The following is a 21,165-nucleotide window of genomic DNA, read 5'->3' as shown; positions in this document are numbered from 1 at the left end:
CAAATGTTAACAGACTTATTAATGCTGTTTTGAATATTTGAGGTGTGTAATTTTAGTTTGGGATATTTCATATGTAGCCATTTCAAAGGCACTTGAATTTCATTTATAAAAAAGGGCAATTTAAACAGTATGCCAACATAAAATAGACATATTGTAAACATTAATTACTAAATATTTTGTGGATACAGTTATCTGCTTCAATGGCATAAAATTGACTTTCAGATTTTGTCATAAATGTGTAACATATTTGCCTATATTTACTATTAGCATAAAGTGCAATGTGTTATGAAAAAGTTTATGAATAGTGATGGGCAGACTCGAACTGTAAAAGTCTTGATCCACACAGGTTCAAAAGTACCCTAGCACTGGCCCAGAGTTCTAAGAGAACTCAGGGTAATGATCCAGGTCTAGCAACTTGGGTAATAAAAAAAATAAAATAAAGAAAAAATAAAGAAAATAAGAATAAAGCAGGTGCGCTAAACTTACCGATCTTCTACACAGCTGTAACTTCTTTCGAGGCTCCTCAATCTACTTCAAGGGGCCGCTCATTTACCTTCATAAACATTCACTGCTTCCACCACCCACCCAATCCCGGGGTCTCTGATTGGTTGCAGTCAGACAGCGCCCCCACCTTGTGTGACAGCGTATCTGACTGCTTGCAATCACAGACCCTGTCCTTTTGTGAAAAAATAAAAAAATTAAAAAACTTGGCATAGGGTCCCCCCAGATATTCAGCCATGATAAATCTTATGGCTACAGGTTGCAGCCCCCACCTGTGTGCTTATCTTGACTGTGTATCAAAATAAGAAGATCTCCATGTGGCTTTTTTTTTAATTATTTAAATAAAAAAATTTAAAAAACAGCATGCAATGCCCCCCAATTTTGATACCCATCTATGATAAAGCCTGACTGCTGGGTGTTGGTATTCTCAGGCTAGAGAGATCCATGGTTATGGTTTTCACTCATCCTAAAAATAGCAGCCTGCAGTCTCCAAGGGTTGTTGCATCCATTAGATGTGACAATAACGAAACTTTACCTTGCTAATCTCGATTGCCCTGGTGCTGTGGCAATTGGGGTAATAAAGGGTTAATAACAGCTCACAATTGCCACTAAGCCCCAGATTAGTAATGGTAGGTGTTTATGAGACCCATCCAAATTACTAATCTGAAAGTGAGAAGAAATAAACACAAACACCAAAAAAATCCTTTATTTGAAATAAAATATAAAAAAAATCTCTCTTTTACACCTTTATTAACCCCAAAACACGCAGGTCTTATGTAATCCACATGAATTCTCATGATGATCCCATCTCTGAAATGACAGTGAGACATGACCACCTGCTGTGAGCTTCAGGCAGAGAATAAGATGCAGAGATGATTGGTGATGTCTCTCAGGGTATTTGCGGTCACAGCTATAGGTTCCCATAGTTAACTACCTGTGACTGCAGGTCACCTGATCTTAGGTGACCTCATTGAACGGAGTGACCTCAGGTGAGGTCACTGAGTTCACAGACCTGAATCTCTTGACAAGAAAACCATATCAAAGCACCATGCGATTTTGATGCAATAGTAAAGCGACTTTTTGCCAGGAGGTGAAAATTTGATGCAGGCATTTGGTGTAAAAAATTCAGCTCCAAATCTGCATTTCTTGGCCTAAAATTGCACAAAAACAGGTTTTACTCCGTTTCGGTGCGATTTTTCTGCCAGGAGGTGCAAATTTGGTGCTGAAATCTTTGCACCAGATTTCAGCACCAAATTTGCACTTCCTAGTCAAAACCCGCATCCAATTTACAGCTCCTGGCAAAAAAAAAACCGCATCAAAACCACATCATAATGCATGCAGTTTTGAAGCATTTTTTTTTCCAGGAGGGCTAGATGGGTGCAGAAATAAGGTGTAGAAATTTCAGCACCAATTCTGCATCTCTTGGCAAAAAAATGCAATTTTCTGCTTGGAGATGCAGGTCTGTGATCTCAGTGTCCTCAGTGAGGTCACTCAGTTTAATGAGGTCACCTAAGGTGAGGTTACCTGTTTTCATAGGTGGATCACCTCTGATCGCATGGCTTAGTCTCTGCCTGAAGCTCATCGTGGGTGGTAATGTTCTATGACTGCTCACTGACATTTCATTTGTAGTGAAGTTGGAATCGAGTTGGGACCTCATGTGGATTACACACACCTAGGCGTTATGGGGTGTTAAAAAACGGTTGAAAGATGGCAGGTTTTTTGCATTTTATTTCAAATAAAGGATTTTTCAGCATTTGTGTTTATTTTTATTTGCAGATTAGCAATGAGGGGTCTCATAGATGCCTCCTATTACTACTCTAGGGCTTAGTGGCAGCTATGAGTTATTACTAACCCCTTATTACCCCAATTGCCGCCACACCAGGGCAATTGGGATGAGCTGGGTAAAGTTCTGGGATTGTTGGATGCAACAATTCTGGGCGACTGTAGGCTGCTATTTTTAGGCTGGGGGGGGCCAATAAGCATGGATATTGTAAGCTTGAAAACTCCAGCCCCCAGCTGTTTGGCTTTATCATAGTTGGGTATCAAAATTGGGGTGGACTGAATGCAGTTTTTTTTTAAATCGTTTATTTAAATATTTTTTTTAAAAGCCACATGCTGTTCCTCTTATTTTAATACACAGCTAAGATAAGTACATGGCGGGAGACTGCAGCCTGTAGCTGTGCGCTTTATCTGTGCTGGGTATCATAATACATGGGATCCTACACCAATTTTTTATTTATTTATTCATTTTCATACCAATAGACCCACAGACAGGGCCTGTTATTGCAAGCTGTCAGACACGCGGTTACACAGGGTTGGGGCGCTGTCTGACTGCAACCGATCACAAATCCCAGGACTGCTGGTGGGTGGAGTAAGCAGTGAATATGTATAAAGGTAATTGAGTGGCCCCGAAAGTAGAATGAAGCAGTTACAACCACTCTGGAGACCTGTAAGAATAATGCGCTTGCTCCAACCCCCTATCTCTTCTACCACCATCTTTAAGTGCTGAATTCTGATCCCCATAGACTTATTGTACTCTGGGACTAGCCTCTAGCCAGATATCCGAGATCAGTTCTGAGCCGTAACCGGGGTTTGTTTTAAACCTGGTTAGACCCACTGATCTCAGGTATCTGCAAACTTGCCTGTCACTATCTATGAATCAGTAGGGTAAGTAGAGGCTTTCCAAATAAAGTAAATAAGGATGAGAAGATCACACATAAATTCAATTTCACCTCTTTGCACTTTTTCCCCAGGAAATTTGATATGTGGAGAAATTATTCTCCACATGTTTCATGTCCCTTATTATACTCTGGGGTTTCTACAGACCCCCCTAAAATAATATCCATAATATGTAAAAAATAAAAAAAGTCGTTTTCCTCTTGAGCTCCTCTGCTCTTCACCGCCATTTGTCTGGGTCTAGTATCCATGCCAAAATACCCAGGGCCTCAGTCTTCTGGGTTTTATTGGCCTGGCAAACCTGGAATCTTTGGCCTTGCAACTAAGGCAATAGGGATTTCAGCGCTGCTCATAACAATTCAAAATTGCAACAAGATTTGGACAGGTGGCAATGAGTAGCGGAGAGGGCCTGAGAAATGAAGATAAGTTGTTTTTTTTTGTTTTGTTTTGTTTTTTAATTTTCTCACTTTGATGTCTTTTATGGTTCAGAAAAATTGGCAGCTAGCAGCTCCATCTTGCTGAATCTGCACTGAGGTGAATGACAAAAAACCCCTGTATTTTGGCAAACGTACAGCTTTGGAAATTTGAGAAGAATTCAATTCCACTTTATTTGCTCATCTTTAAAAGTGACACATGTCAGATTTGAAATATAGGGCTGCAGTGGGAAAGGTAACAAGACAATAATAGCTTTTTAAGAGTTATACTTATTTTATTCCTTAGATGTGTAAACCCCAATAATAAAAAATATGTTAAGAAATAATAAAAAGAAATCACTTTATTGAAATATAAAATCAAGGTAAATAGCATATAAGTATTAATTTAAAGACGAAAAGCAGGGATACCAGGAAAGTATACTGAAAAATACCCTGACTCCAATACTATGTACATAAGTAACCTGCATATCTTAATGCATATAGTCAAATAGTGCAAAGCACAAAAAAATCATAAACAAACATACATACATCAATAAAGGCTTGACCAAACCAAATATGCCACCTATTTTAACCCCTTCACCCATGGGCGATTTTCCGTTATAGTTTTTGTTTTTCTCCCTTTAAGAGCCAAAATTTTTTTATGTTTCCGTCAACATAGCCACATGCTTGGGTTTTTGCGAGATAAGTTGTAATTTTGAATGACTCCATATTTTTTTGAGAAAAAAGGATTTTTCAGCTCACCTGCAGCCCAGACTGCTGGATATCCTGGGTGCTCGGCATCTGCTGGTAAGTTCCAACCAGCTGCAGATAAGTAACATAGAAGGGAATAGAATCCGGCACAAATTCCTTGTTTAAGATAAAATCATCATATTCTTTATTCCAAAAGTTTTTAAAATCGCATGAAGACCGAAAACAGTATAATAACATGGAGATGCTTAATGCGTTTCGGACTACAGGTATAAAAACAAAAGAGTCCTCATTCATATAGTATCTGCTATTACTACCTCTTGTGGTAGTGTATTCCACAGCCTGACCGCTCTAACTGTAAAGAACCCTTTCCTATTCCGAAACCTAAATAGGAAAGGGTTCTTTACAGTTAGAGCGGTCAGGCTGTGGAATACACTACCACAAGAGGTAGTAATGGCAGATACTATAACAGCTTTTAAAAAAGGGCTGGATGATTTCCTCAGTACACAAAACATTGTTGGTTATAAATGACTTAGTGACTAAATGTAGAACTGGTGGAGGAAGGTTGAACTAGATGGACCTAGGTCTTTTTTCAACCTAAGTAACTATGTAACTATGTAATATACCATTTTTGGATAGATGCGATGTTTTGACTGCCTGTTATTGCATTTTAATGCAATGTAGCGACGACCTAAAATCTGTAATTCTAAAGTTTTGATTTTTTTTCTCACCAAGCCCTTTACTGATCAGTTAATTAATTCTATATTTTCTGAATGCTGCGATACCAAATATGTGGATTTTTTTATTATTATTGTTTTATTGTCAATGGGGCAAAAGGGGGGTGATTTAAACTTTTAGTTTGGGGGTTTTTTTTCCACATTTTTTAAAACTTTTTTTTACATTTTTTATTGATTCTACTAGTCCCCTTAGGGGACCTTTTTCCTGCACTGTCTGATCACTTCTGATCAGAGTGATGCTTCAGTACCACTGTGATAAGCAGAAATGTTGATCTCCTGTGAAAGCCAGTGCTCTGATGGTGGTGGGCAATAGCATGATGCCCACCTGAGCATTTTAGCTCTCTCTGTCAGAGTTTGTGAGTGCGATCTAAGAGGTCAACAGGCATGAGTGGTTCAGAGATCCACCAGCACCTGTTAGTTGCACATGTCTGCTCATCAGATCAGCAGACATGTGCTGGGATTAATATGGGCTCACCGAGTGAGCCCGCATTAAATTCAAAAACATGAGCAAATATGTATATATATACATCCTTTTTCATGAAAGGGTTATACATACACATACATATATGTGCACAGAGATTCTTTAGTAAGGCTGCTCTCACAGCAGCAGTATTCTGCCGTAATACTGGATCCATAAAAAATGCGGTACAATTCAATATAGTTCAATGGACTCGTGGCAAGATAAGTTCATATGCGGTCACATGCGGCCACATATGACAGCATGTGACTTTATCTTACCACGATTTCATTGAACTGTATTGAACCGCATTTGTGCCGGATCCGTCATAGCGGCAGAATACCACTGATGTGAGAGCAGCCTAATTAGAACGATCTTTGAAAACTCCAACTATCGAGGTGTAGATGCAATTTGAGTAAGACAAATAACCAGGAGATACATAGCGAGAAAAAGAGGCAGGAAATCAGGAACCCATTGCATCCGATTTTCATTTTGCATTGAAATGTTGCGTGCCTGGATGGAGGAATTTTTTTATTAATTTCCTTGTATGTGTAAAAAATTGAATATTTAATCTATATTTTTGTTCTTACTTTTTCTTTGTCTTACAGAAATTTCTGCACAATTTGAAGCAGAATCATCATTAACGTACAACTTTGAAGAGAATTATGCCATGATTAAAAATTCAAGTTTTAAAACATTTTCTATTTACACTGATTCACACTCTAAAGAGAGCATAGCTTTTCAGTTCAGAACAATTCAATCACCAAGTTTATTGCTTTTTGCACAATCTCTAAATAAAGCGTATATTTCAGTTATCATTTCAAAAAATGGTAAGTAAAAGTACAAAATGTAGAACCATTATTTTCTATAAGTAAATATGTAATACATTGTAGATATCGTAATATATAATTAAATAATATATACCAAAAATAATTTCTATATTGTAAACATATTGTATTCATGTAAACTAATGGCTAAACTGTATTCTAATATACAATGACCACAATATGTGTCAATCAGGGACATTTTGGTCTTTGCCTGGACCTATTTCAAACTCACACAAGATTGGTGGTTAGTGGTAGCTTGTGAAAAACAGGAGCACATGTGAATATGCGGAATCACCACTGTAGGAAAGCGCCTTTATATTGAATTAAACCTCGGAAATTCTTTTGTCAACTTGAGTGTCGGATTTTTTCTTTTTTACTATACAGTCCCTGACAGAAGTTCTGTCGCTTATCCATATTATGCAAATAAAAGCTTATAACCTGACTTTAAATTCATTCATTGATTTCATAAATTACTCTTTTGAAACCTGAAACCCTCCTAAATTTGGTTTAGGTTACGAAAATAAAGTTGCTACAAAGCTGAAATATTGATCATTTAATTATTACAGAATGGTCAGATTTTGGAAAGACAAAAGTTTTGTCGTCTTGTCATATAATGCACCCAGTCCTAGTTTGCATCCTCACCTGTGCTCACTAAATGATCGGTTAATTAGTGGGTGTGTATAAATAGAAAGCCAGCACCCCAGACCTTCAGTTGAACTGCAACTTAACCTCTGACAACATGCGAAAAATCCACCCTGTGACCAAAGCCTTGATTATCAAGAGGCTGAAGACCAGATCCACTGCAGAGGTGGATGGCACCTTTAATGTGTCTCAACATCAAGTACAAAGAATTAAAAAAAGATTTGAAGAGACTAGAGATGTTTTTGACAAGCTCAGGTCTGGCAGACCCCACTAGACAAGTGCTCAGGAGAAATATTTGTTGGTTAGAAAATCCAAAGCCAGACCCTCTTCCACTGCAGCAAAGCTCCAACAGGCCTAGTAACCTCAAGTCCCTGTGTCATCTATAACAGTTTGTAGGAATCTGTCTCAAAATGGCCTCAATGGTGGAATCAGTGCCCAGAAGCCAGCACTAAACAAAAGGCAATTAAAAAAACGTGTGGGATTTGCCAAGTCGCACAGCCTGCTAAACAGATGGACGCTGATAAAGTGGCAGAAGGTGGATTTCTCTGATGAATCTTCAGTTGAATAACACCACAGCCACTGCAAATACTGCAGGAGACCTACTGGAGCCCATATGGATCCAGAAAACAGTTAAGTTTGGTGGTGGAAAGATCATGGTCTGGGGTTAAATTCAGTATAGGGGTGTGTGTGTGAAACATTTGCAAGGTGGAAGGCAATATCAATAGCCTAAAACATCAAGAAGTATAAGCCTCCTCTTACATTCCCAATCAAAAGAGTCAAATTCTGCAGCAGGATGGTGCTCCATCTCATACATTCATCTCTACAACAAAGTTCCTCCTAGCAAAGAAGAACAAGGTGCTCAAGGACTGGCCAGCCCAGTTACCAGACATGAACATCATTGAGCATGTTTAGGGTAGGATGAAAAAGGAAGCTTGGAAGACAAAACCAAAGAATCTAGATGAACTCTTCAAGGTATGTAAGACTGCATTCTTTGCTATTCCTGATAACTTCATCAATAAATTGTATGAATCATTGTTCAACCGCATGGATGCAGTCCTTCAAGCTCATGGAAGTCATACAAAATATTAAATATGGCTCTAATAGCACCACAACTTCAATCACCAATGTTATGCAACATATCTTTGTATTAGAAGTTAATTACTTGTTTGAATTTCACATTACTTTCTGTGGGCGACAAAACTTTTGTCTTGCCAAAATCTGACCTTTCTGTGTTCATTAAATGATCAATATTTCAGCTTTGCAGCAACTTTATTTTCATAGCCTAAACCACATTTGGGAGGGTTTCAACTTTCAAAAGAGTAATTTATGATACCAATGGATGAATTTAAAGTCAGGTTATAAGCTTTTAGTTACATAATATGGATAAGCGACAGAACTTCTGTCAGGGACTGTATTTGAATGGATTGGCATCTTATCCGGACACCTACATTTTAAAGGGAGTGCCGCTATTTTTCTTCTATTATTATGAAACTGTATTCTAATAGGCTGAAGAATTTGTACTGGTTTCCATTTGAATTTCTAAAAGACACAAATTAAAATTTAAATTTTTCCCTATTTGTGAGACACGATATGTAAAAAAAATTCCAAACCTCACTTTTTTCCTACTTATATGTAAAAAATCTACTTTTATTTAAATTCGCAGTGAATCGCTATATTTTTTAATATGCAATATTGTTATTGACATGTCTTTCAGATATTTTTTTACATGGTTTAATATTTGAGATGAGTTAATTGATCTTAACTAGAGATCAGCGAGCACTAACTACCATGCTTGGGTGCTAGATACTTATTTCGAGCAGTCTGATGCTCAGATGGGTTCGACTTGTGTGCCAAGTATAATGGAATTTAATGGCAAACTCAAGCATTTTTCCAAAAGATCTTCCTGAAAAATGCTTGAGTTCCCCAGTGCCCTCCATTATATTCGAGACATGATTTTCGCTCACCCGAGCATCAAACTGCTCATTATGTTATAATTGTTTTTTGGGCTTAGTTACTTCGGTATTCTGCAGTAAAAATGACTATATGAAATTAACATTTTGATGATATTCTAATTTATTAAGATGCAGTTGTATGTCTATGTTTACAAATATATGAAAAAATTTAGTTTTTAAAAAAAAGAAAAAGAGTACCATAAAAAATTGACTTACTCTTGTTTCATGCAATGTTTATTTACCAATAGGCTGGATTTTTTGAGGCATTTTTCTTCCTTTTTGTTTGGATAGATAAGGTCATTGGCAAATGTTTGCTGATAAGTAAGGAACACATGTTAAAAAGGTTGGCCACTACTTCAACATTGATGGCCTATACTTAGGACAGGTCATTAATGCCTGATTGGCCAGAGTCCAACATCCTACACCTTGCCAATCAGCTGTTTTCTGTGCAGGTGGAGGCAGCAGGTAACCAGAAATGCTCAGCTTTGGAGTCCCCCCGTCTTCTACACATCTATCTCCTATTTATTTTGCATAGGAAGCGGATGTGCAGTATCCGGCCACGGCCGCTAGCGGAAGAAGGGGCAGCTCCAGAACTGAGCATTTCCAGCCAAAAGCTACTGGCTCCAGCAATAAGAATAGCTGATCGGTGGGGGTGCGGGCTTTTGGAAGCCAGCCACTCAGACATTGATGACCTATCCTAAAGCCTGTTTTACACGAGTCGATCTATCATGCGCCCACCTCCTTCCTTCCAAATAGTTGGCGGGTGCCGTGGGACTCAGGTAAGCTGTGTTCATCGTTTCCGTGGTGTCACACGGAGCAACGTGTGATGACACGGAAACGATGAACAACCGGCGCCTTTTTGATTAAACAATTTTATGAAACCTAGCGACGAGTACACGACACACGATTTGTGAGCGATACTGCATCGCTAATAGGTGTCACATGAGACGACATCGTGAACGATGCCGGATGTGCATCACGAAAACCGTGACCACGACGATGCATCGCATGATAGCTCATCTCGTGTAAAGCCCGCATTAGGATAAGCCATCAATGTTAAAGTAATGGATAACTTCTGTAAATATTTGTTGCAAACCTGTCTGCACTAAAAATGTGTCTGTTGGCAGGAAAATGGAGCATAAAATATGAATATTTTAGCTTAATTATTGCTGCATTATTTACTTGCTTTTTATTCCTGTTCCTTGGAATGGGTTAAAAACATTGCAAAAATGCTGAAACAATTTAGATGCTGCAGATGGGCTCAAATCTATAATAGAAAAATACGCAATGTGTGCATGAGACTTAGATATCTCATTCACTTTGCTATTGCTAGGAAAGAGTTCACTTTTTGTGACAAAAAAAGGCGAAAGAAAAAAAATGCAGCAAATATTTACCTACCCAAAGAAAATATTTACAGTTTGTGTAGCTTTCGTCACACTTTTGATGTTCTTTTGGGGTTAAGGGAGCCCAGTGTGTTTTGTTTTTTCATGATATTGTCTACAGAAAAAAATATATATAAAAAACACGTCTGCATAAAGATAAAAGTTTCTTTGTAAAGCAAGCATCCGGGTTAGAATATAGTATATGCAATGCATTTTGATGCAAAACCACATTACATTTCAGCAGTGTGAGGGCTCTCTCAACCTACGACAAGAATTGTGCTTCATTATTGTTATGGCTTGACAAAAGAATAAAAATAAGATGCAGACTCCATTGAACTCATACAGAAAGTCCTTTATCCTCATGCTCAATAAAGGCTCACAATCTCATTGTCAGATATTGACTTATTGTGTCCTCTTTCAGGATGTCTTGAATGAACCTATAGAGCATATATAACGTAATGCTTTACATTTGTCTTATTATTGTCTTTTTGTTTTTCTTCTTGTGCTGTTTTTTATATGTAGGAAGCTTGCAAATAAGGTACAAAAGGAATTACTATCATGATCCTGATGTTTTCCTAATCAATTCTAAAAATCTGGCTGATGGTCATCTCCATAGAGTGTCAATTTTGAGAAAACAGGATATCCTATTGGTGGAGGTATTTATTTCTGCATTTACTTCTTTATTGTCAGTAGCTCCTTGCCTACACAGTTTGTTATTGCTAATGGTATGTATCGTATGAACTAGTCAGGATAGACTAATTAATAGGGATGATCGAATACCTCAAAAATTCGGTTTTGCGAATATTTGCCAAATAGGTCGCCACTATTCGAATATTCGATGCGCAATGTAAGTCTATGAGAAACCCGAATAACAACTATTCAGAACTATTCGGACTTCCCATATACTTACATTGCGCATCGAAGATTCGCATAGCGGCGACCTGTTCATCAGATATTTGCGAAGCCAAATATTTGAGGTATTTGATCATCCCTACTAATTAACTTAAATAAAATATAACTCCTTAGCACCCAATCCCCCCAAACTTAAATACATACCAGTCTTAAGGCCGGATTCCCACGATCAGGATTACCAGCGTTTTGGACACAGCATATTTCTGCTGTGTCTAAAATGCTGCATTGTACAGTACAAGCACAGTGGATTGAATTGATAGAAATCTCATGCCCCCTGTGCTTCTTTTTGTACGCAGCGTTAACTCACCTGCAGTGCAGCTTTCTGAGCCACCACATATCCGTTGCAAGTCAATTCATGCTTACGGAGACGCAAGTGTTCTCAGTGGAGAGAGCTCAGCAAAAGTCTGCAGCTCCCAGATCCCTAATCATGGGCATGGACTTTGCATTCTCCTGCAGAGAACACTCACATCTCCACAGGAGGGCAGACACTGCATTTATCCGGATCGCGCGAACGTACCTTAGAGGTACTGGGTAGCAATTAATCAATCATAAATGCTCGTAGTAGATGTCTGTGGAGATATCATTAAGAAAAAACTGACTTGAATTGTGAAAAGTAAATAAAACAATAATCTTATATCTAGTCTCTGTATACTGTATGTAAAAATATTTGTCTTGGCTAAGAGCATTCACAGTACCATCACCTGGTACCCTTCAGCCAAACAGTGAATAGAAAGGCATTGTTTGATATACAGATTTTGTAGTTTTCAAAATTTCATCTTCTTACACTATCAAAATGTATTTGAGGCTCAGTAATGAATATGTGATTGGCAACCTTAAAATTGCGTAGATTCCCCCTACTGCCAAAACAATGTATCAAGCACCAATATGTTAGTATCACATTCTTTAGCGTGAACCTATCATGTACAAAAATGGTTATAACCTGTAGATATGGGGTTAATCTGCAGGTTAATAGCATTCTAAAACTGCCTGGGTTACTGTACTGAAAGTCTGGCTACCAGGAGGAAATACACTTTACTCTTACAGACAACTTCAGGCTTTCAGTCACAGAGGCACAGTTAGAGCAATCTCAGTCACCGCTCAACATTGAATGCGCATGGGCTGTAACCACACTCTGGGATTGACAAACAGCTAACCCTACATTGCATCAGTACAGAGCCAGCTGAATCCATAGTGCATCATGGGATACTCAAACAGGTTGTCATCAAGGGGCTGGGTCTATGGTCACCGCTCCAGCTGCTTTAGCAACCTTGAAATGAACTGTCCTGAGTGATGTCCATGGTTAGTCCATGGTCTATTGAGCATGAATCAATTTTCTATTTCAATACACGCTCAGTATGTGCTTGATCTTCACTGTGATATATTCTTTTGAAAGCGTAGTGACAGATTCTAATGAGAAGTGATGAACAGGAGAGAATGTGGCAAGATAGAAGAGGGGAGTCGAGTCCAACCCCTGAAACAGGCATCACTGATGACATCCCATTTTAGCATTTCAGGATAGTGATTTCGGTATGGACTATTTTTCTGGGCTCTGATCTCTTTTCTTGCCAATGTCTTTTCTTTTCAATGTGCATTGAGTGTACGCTCTCCTGCTGGCTCATCACTTCTCAGTGATCGGATCCTTAGCCTGTACATGACATCCCATTTGAGTACCCCAGCATGCACTGAGGAATTTCAAATTAAACATCATTTGAATGGAAATAAAAAGGGAAGATAGTGAGGAAATGATAGGGAATTTTTAACTGAAATTTATTAGAAAAGTAAATAGACATTTAGGATTAAATTCAACTTTGATTTCAGACCATCACACAAGAATCCAACCTTAAAATGTAAAAAATAATATGATTTATCAAATCATCTTCTACCATTTCTCCATGGTCCAGTTGTGATTCTGAGATGTTCATTGTAGGCAATTTTGGCAGTTCATTGGCATCTACAAGGAAATATTTATAGGTCTGCAGACACACAGTCTCATATACAGGAAGCAATACAATTGGATTGTCACACCAGAGCTGTAGCCAATTTTTAGCATTTTGTAGTAAAATAGCTTTTTTTAATTGGGCCTTCTATCTATAGCTCATGAACTGCATAAATAGGCCTTGGACACCCAATCCACTACGTATCTGTAACAACCCACAGGACCTGCCATTGTGAAGATGCTCTAACCCAGTTCTTAGCCATTGTGAGCGTCACTCAGATCTTTACTCTTACACTTTTCTTAATATATTACAGTCTGTGACAGTTGCAATTGTCATAAAATAATTAACTTTATTCAATATATATATAATGCGTTATCTAATATACTTTATCTACTATAAAATGATTTCATTATTCTCATTCCTGAATGTTCTCCAGGTTAACCAATATACATCTGAACAATTCATTCTCAGCTCTGGCACAAAGTTCAATACAATCCATTCTCTTGTACTTGGTAAAATATCAGGTAAGCATAATTTTTTCTAAGGGATGACAGATGTCATATACTTTATCTCATTGATAGAAAAATATGTCTGGTCTGGGAATTTAATTAAAATGTGACAATCAAGGAAAAAATGTACTTTTCTCAAGTTGAAGCATCATCTCAAATAAGTACTTCCTTGCAGATGAGCAAGTGGATTCTCGTCAACCTAATTTCACACTTATCTCCTCATTTTACAATCAGGCATCCTGGAACATGATATTTTCCTCTAAAGAGTGTTGATTTATAATACGTGATCACCGGTAGAGAAAAGACTAAATTAGAATTCAAATAAATCAGAATGGAATCTCTAAGTAATACACAGAGAGAATAATGTAAAACAGTGTAAGAAATACATAAATATGCAGGAAAAAAGGTGAAATAATAGTAAAAACAAAAAGAAGTACAATTAGTTGTTTATTTAAAAAATTAAAAAAAGAGAATTTATGTGACAAATTCAGATTTTACAATGTATTGCAATTAAAATATTTTTACGTGAAACATTCCATATAATTTGAAGAATGCATTAATCATAATGACTTAGTTTTATTACAATGATATATTTGGAAATCATTGCTAATTATTCAATCACATTCAAAGTTATGCAGATGATTGAAACAAAACTTGTATTGTATTCTATATGTTTAGATAGAAAAAAAAGCCTCTAGGTAAAGTTTGATTGTTAGAGCATGTAATTGAAATAAAATCTTAAATTTTCTCTGTTTATAAAATCCCAAAGAAAATAAAGGATGCAATCAACTTTAAATTGACACTAAAATTCTGTTAGTAAACTTTGTAAAATATGCTAACAGGGGTTGTTGATTTTATTTGAAAAAGCGAGCTGAAGTCATGATTTTATGGCCCTTAGGGCTCAGTCACAAGTCTGATTTTTCCATGTATGAGAAAAACAGACTGATTATCCTGATCAGGTTCTGATTAGCGTTTGACTAGAGTGTGGTCGCATGTCATCTTATTTCCTCATATGAGAGGAAATGAAAAAAAAATCTTCCATTCCGTGACAGTCCGTGAAGATCTGATTGCACTCCAATGTCATCTGAGTGCAGTCTGATTTTTTCATGGACATGCTGACCTCACAATCTTGATTTTGTATCCATTATGGCTATGTTTTGAATCATCCCATCCTTATTTTAGTTATATTAATGTTCAATACAATCTATACCTTTTCTTTACCTTTTGTGCCGGTAAACTCTGTCTTTGTAAGCTATTGTCATTATCTTGAGTTTGCACCTAATAATACACTTTCATCCATGCCTTACTATGTTATTGTGATTACACATGTATTAGCATACCTTTATGCACATTATTGTTCTGTATTGGAGGATTGTACTTGGCCTGGCATTGTGGATCAGTTGGAGCTTAACCCTATTTATTTCAATGTAGCATAAATGTAATATTAAATGTATAATTCACAAACCAAAATAGCATTGTTTCTGAAAAAGTAAAAAAAGTTAAAGTAAATCTGTCTAATAATAGCTAGTCAGTGTCCTGTAGTGCAGCCTTCAATATGGGAAAATTGGTCCTTTAAAAATTAAGAGCCCAATTTGTTATTAAATAACCACCATGATGTCACCAGATTTTTGCCACTAATTTGAGTGCAGTATAATGTAGAGACAGAGACCTTGATTTCAGGGATGTGTCACTTACTGGGCTTCTCGCTGTACTTTTGATAAATTATTGTTTAAATCAGCACAAGATTATTAGTAGACGACTAAAAAAGGTGCATCCAGGTAGTCTCCATATTCATGCACTATATAACCCTGCCCGTATCACTGATTTGCAGCTTTCTGACTATGCAGAGTATAGACAGAAAGCTATCAATCAGTGGTCTGGTCTGGGTTATATAGATCTCAGCATTCAGGTAATTTATGCAGATAAAACAGTCATTAAATCAAAATGACAGTATGCAGTCCACTAAGTGACATGTCGCTAGAATCAGGATTTTTGTCTTTACATTATGCTGCTTTCAGATGAGGTAGCTAAAACCTGCTGACCGATTCCCTTTAAGGGATTGCCTGCAGCTCACTGTACTATTTTCTTAGCTTATACTCACACTTGAGCCATAATTTAATTATCTAGTTTATTTTTAAAGTGAGAACAAGGTAAATGGAGCTGAAAATTAAATAATTGTACTATACAAATAAGGTAAACATAAATGCTTTTATTTAAACAAATTGTTCTGAGCTATGTACATCTCATTAATACAATTAAATTTTGAGAAAAAAATCAATTGGTTTCCATGCTGTTCACCAAAGTCATTTCTTTTCATTCTAAATAGCAGTACAATCTAGTTTCTCCGAAAGTGATATCATCAAGAAGAACTTATTGATGATTGATAAGTTCTTCTGCCGAGCATCAGTTTCTCTTCTAAATGCACACAATATGGTGAAAGCTGTGAGAAGTGGTTTTTTTTGTATGAGTAAGGCTATATGTGCACGCTGCAGTTTTTGTCACCCATTGAAATCAATGAGGGATTGAAAAACGGATGGCAAAACGCATGGTTACAAATTGTTCACATTTTGCATACATTTTACCCCCAGTTTTGTCAACAAAAATGCAGATTACGAACTTAGTTCCAGAATGACAAAATCAATGTTGGAGTAATTTTGGGGTGTCTGTGTCAGTGTCTCTCTGTCTGTCTCTGTCTCTTTGTCTCTCTCTCCAAGTGCTACATACTCACCGATCACCAGGGCGGCTCTCACACTGCTCCCACGGCAGCTCTTTGTTCTTCCCAAGCCAGCCGCTTATTAGGCTCATACATATTCACTGCATCCCCCACTCCCTGGCATCGGGGATTGGTTGCAGTCAGATACGCCCCCCACACTGAGTGACAGCTGTCTGACTGCAACCAATCACAGACACCAGTGGGCAGGTATGTATCATACAGTAAAATAAATAATTTTAAAAAAACAGCGTGCGGTCTCCTGCAATTTTGATACACAGGCAAGAGAAAGTCTCACAGCTGACTGCTGGTATTCTTAGGCTGGGGAGATCCACGTTATTGGGAACCCCCAGCCTAAAAATATCAGCCAGCAGCTGCCCGGAATTTCCGCATCCATTAGATGTAACAGTCCCAGGACTTTACCCGGCGATTACCCTGGTGCAGTAGCAGTCGGGGTAATAAGGAGTTATTGGCAGCCGATAGCTGCCACTCAGTCCTAGATTAGTCATAGCAGGCGACTTTGAGACACCCTCATTACTAATCTTTTTTTTTTAAAGTAAATAAACACAAACACCCAAAAAATCCTTTATTTGAAATAAAAGACAAAAAAGCACACTCTTTCACCATTTTATTATAACCCCAAACACCCCTCCAGGATCAACGTAATCCACACGAGGTCCCACGATGCTTCCAGTACTGCTACATCTGATGCTCATAGGAAGCACCCTACAAGAAGACTGCCCACAGTTAGCTCCATACAGCAACTAAAGTGAGTCGCGCAATCAGTGGGGACATCACTCAGGTTAAATGCAGCCACAGCTGGAGTTGTCCACCTGTGACAGCAAATCAACTGAGTGCGCAGCTCACTTCAGTCAATCAGTGGTGCCATCACTCAGATGATTTCAGGTCACAGATAGAGTTCTCCACCTGTGACCACAAATGAGGCCACAACTGAAGTGAGCCGCAGGAGGAGGATTCACCTGAGTGACATCACCACTGATTGCGTGGCTCATTTCAGTCACAGCCTGAACCTCACAGTGGTGAACTTGTGATGTCACTGCCGTGACACATGCGGTATTGCGGGTCCCGAAACCGTGACATCAGGGGTTCACCCGAGTTTACTCTGATCGTGCGGCTCAGTGTGCACTCACAGCAGGCAGCCATGTTCTATGACACTCGCTCTGACAGGACAGGGATGTAGCAGAGCTGAATTGCCATTGGACCTCGTGTGGATTATGTCGGACCTGCAAGGGTGTTTGGGCATTAATAAAGTGGTGAAAGAGGGGGCTTTTTATTTTATTCCAAATAAAGGATTTTTAGGGTGTATATGTTTATTTACTTGCACTTACAGATTAGTGATGGGGTGGTATCTCATAGACGACTGCCAACACCAATCTAGGACTTAGTGGCAGCTATGGGCTGCTATTAACTCCTTATTACCCCAATTGCCACTGCACCAAGACAATCTTGAAGAGCTGGGTCTAGCACCAGAATTGGCACATCTTATCCAGAACTGCTTGCAAACTCTTTGAGAGACTTACAAATTACTTTGGTTGAAGTTGGAACGAATTCAGTAATAGTTAAAAATTGTTCGCATTTGTAGAAACTCCCTTAGTATAAGATCACATGTTATTTTAAAAGAAACTTTAAAGCTGATTCATGTTGCCTTGAATCAAAGGGAATCAAGGGATTTCAGAAAAAAATATGTTTAAAAGTCAGCCAGAAACTATGTAAAACAAGAATGCCGCGGAGACACCATCACATGTTTCTCAATGCTGGCAGGAAACTAGCCAGGTCTTTTCACCGGGAAGGAACAACCAAGGGAAGGGTGGATACCATGTTTTGGTATAGGCAGTTTCCTTGACTGGAGACTGCCCTTCCCATGGTTGTTCCTTCCTATTCTTGTTTTGCATATTTTCCCAGGGGGGCTTGTTCTAGTGTCACTGTGTTGAGAAACACATGATGGTGTCTCTGCGGTGTTGGATGTTGATCTCCCTGAGGTCAACCATCCTTACCTATGTAGCCAGAAACTATGTGGCAAGAATAAATAGACTCCTTCTGTACTAGAATACTTAGTCCAGGAGGCAGGGCCCCATAATTTCATAGCAAAAAAACATGGTGGCGCTAAAAGAAACAGTTCCTTGATCTTGGCTACTATAGTTCAACCAGCATGAATCAAATATCAACTTCAGAAAACAGGGTAAAAAATATGCAATAACAAAGCATATTTGAAAGTCAGCAGAAGTTTTTCTTTTTCACAATACAGATTATATAGTGGTGTGAAAGTTTTTGCCCCCTTCCTGATTTCTTATTATTTTGCTTGTTAGTCACACTTAAATGTTTCAGATCACAAAACAAATTAAAATATTAGACAAAGATAACATAAGTAAACACAAAATTATTTTTTTTTAAATGAAAGTGTTTATTATTAAGAAAAAAGAAATACAAGCCCTGTGTGAAAAAGTGATTGCCCCTTAAATCTAATTACTAGTTGGACCATTCTTAGCAGCAACAACTCCAATCAAACATTTACAATAACTGGCAATGAGTCCTTTACAATGCTGTTGAGGAATTTTGGCCCACTCATCTTTACAGAATGGGGCACCCGACTATGAGCAGGTGACGTTACTCAGTATGCCAGAGGTCAAATCTTGGCTTCCCCGCTTCTCTCTGTTGTGAAATGACACTGGATTGTCAGATTGCAGGTCACGGCCATCACGACCCACAATTCGACAATTCAATCCCAGTTCCAGGCCAGTGTCACGCTTGTGCGGGACACGCGTGAAAGTCAAGACGCGTCACCCTGCATGGCTTCCGCTCTCTGGACAGGAGCATGCAGCTACATGCATTTCTATGCAGCTGCACGCTCCTGTCTTGAGAATGGCAGACCATGCTGGGTGATGTGACTCAATTCTCGCACGAGTCACTCAAATGTGTGACACTGGTCTCACTGAGAGCAATGGAGGAGCCCGGATGTGATCTCCAGTGAACTTAATGACATCACCTGCTGACAACTGGTTCCTGCCTCTGCTGTCAGTGTTTCCTAGAGCCTGTGGAGGTTGGACATGTTTCCCCTCTTTTCAAGCTCCAGATGTAGTAGTGCCGTGATCCTCATGTAGCAATGCCGGGATCATCATGGGACATCGTGTAGATTATGTCGGATCTTCAAGGATGTTTAGGGAGTTAATAAAGGGGTGAAAGAGGGTGTGTGTATTTTATTTCAAATAAAGGATTTTTTCGGTGTTTGTGTTTTATTTCTTTTCACTTGCAAGACTAGAAATGGGGAGGTCTCATAGACGCCTTGAATTACTAATCTAAGTCTTAGTGGCAGCTTAGAGATGTCCTTAACCCCTTATATCATTCTTACTGCCTTCACACCAGTACAATTGGGTTGAGTCGGGTTAAACCCAAAATTGTTGCATCTAATGGATGTGACAATTCTGGGTAGCTGTGGGCTAGTATTTATAGGCTGGAGAACAAATATCCATGGCACTTTCCTTTTTGATATTATTAGCCCCCACCTCTCTGCTTTACTATGGATAAATATAAAAAATGAAGGGGTAATGTACATAATTTTTTTCCCCTTCTATTTTCATATCCAGCCACGGTAAAGCTCACAGATGGGGGCTGCAGCCTGCCACTGTTGCTCTACCAGTACTGACTATCAAAATATGGTGGGAGCCTATGTCTTTTTTTTTAATTATTCATTTATATTTACACTACTATACAGCAAAGTGACTGCCACCAATCACTGACACAGGGTTGGGGGGGGTGTGTATATCAGTCTACAACTAGCTACAGACACTAGCACAGAGGGTGTTCATGGGAAGCAATGAATATTTATGAACCTTAATTAATGAGCCCGGAAGAGAGTCTGCCTGCAGCATGGGAAACATGGTGTGCATAACTATCCTACTCTTTCTACCATTTAACTTCCATTTTTTGCCTACTTCATTTTTTTTCCGCCATGCCAATAGTGCCAGAAGTGCCCACAGCCTAAAAGGTTACTGATTGGCTGCTCTGCAATCTTTTAATAAACTTTATTTGGGTGACAAACCCGAACAGGAACCGGATGTATAGGGAAAAGTCTAAGTTCGGTCTTCAGCACTGAATACAAGGTGTTTGGTATGGACCCCGAACTTTATAGTTTGGATTTGCTCACAATACTTATGATCCTTAGTAACACTTTAATAAGAACCACGGAAAAGCATCCATGAGTGTAATGTTAACTAAGAAAACAGGCTTTAACCATTGTAGCAAACCTTTTTAGTAATTGTTTTGTTGAAAAAAAACACGTGCAATGTTAAAACTCATTGGATTAACGTTTTAAGGGTAAAACATTCCCTTGACAATGTGTTCCAATACTGACAATTTAATTGCATTTGAAACTTGAAGAAGCGAGAAGAAACATGTTCAACAAGAATATCACTGTTGTGGTGGCAAAGATATAATTACACTTAGTCACAACAATCAATATTAATGTAACACTAGAATTAAAGGAGAAAATCTGCTGAAATTTCATGAAAATAATAAATATTAGGCATTTAGTATATATACATCAGATGTATTTTTTACTTAACTCAATATACCTATTTGGCCATTCAGTGAATAACTATCAAACCTACGACAGTAATGTAAGTAAGAGGGTATATAGATATTACAGCACTGAAGCTCAAAGAATACTTTTTTTTAGGTAAAACATTGCTTAAAAAATAGCAGGGAAATGTTTTACAGTACAAAAAGTATCAGCTGGGATCCCATGCTTGCTATTGTTATCTTTAGCTTCCTAACCGGCCCAGCAG

At 38.3% G+C, this 21,165-nt stretch overlaps 1 protein-coding gene across 1 annotated transcript in view; it reads left to right on the top strand.

Moving 5' to 3' along the window:
* LOC142245804 (contactin-associated protein-like 4) overlaps nt 1-21,165 on the top strand; it is a 795,990-nt gene that overhangs the window by 721,410 nt on the left and 53,415 nt on the right. Inside the window, exons 19-21 of the mRNA XM_075318773.1 lie at nt 6,101-6,322; nt 10,818-10,951; nt 13,581-13,668. Coding sequence (XP_075174888.1) covers nt 6,101-6,322; nt 10,818-10,951; nt 13,581-13,668 — 444 coding nt within the window. The remainder of the gene's footprint in view (nt 1-6,100; nt 6,323-10,817; nt 10,952-13,580; nt 13,669-21,165) is intronic.

This window comes from Anomaloglossus baeobatrachus, chromosome 1, assembly GCF_048569485.1.
Source record: "Anomaloglossus baeobatrachus isolate aAnoBae1 chromosome 1, aAnoBae1.hap1, whole genome shotgun sequence".
Classification (NCBI taxonomy): domain Eukaryota; kingdom Metazoa; phylum Chordata; class Amphibia; order Anura; family Aromobatidae; genus Anomaloglossus; species Anomaloglossus baeobatrachus.
Note: the sequence above shows the minus strand (reverse complement) of the source record. Positions and strands in the feature narration are given on the sequence as shown.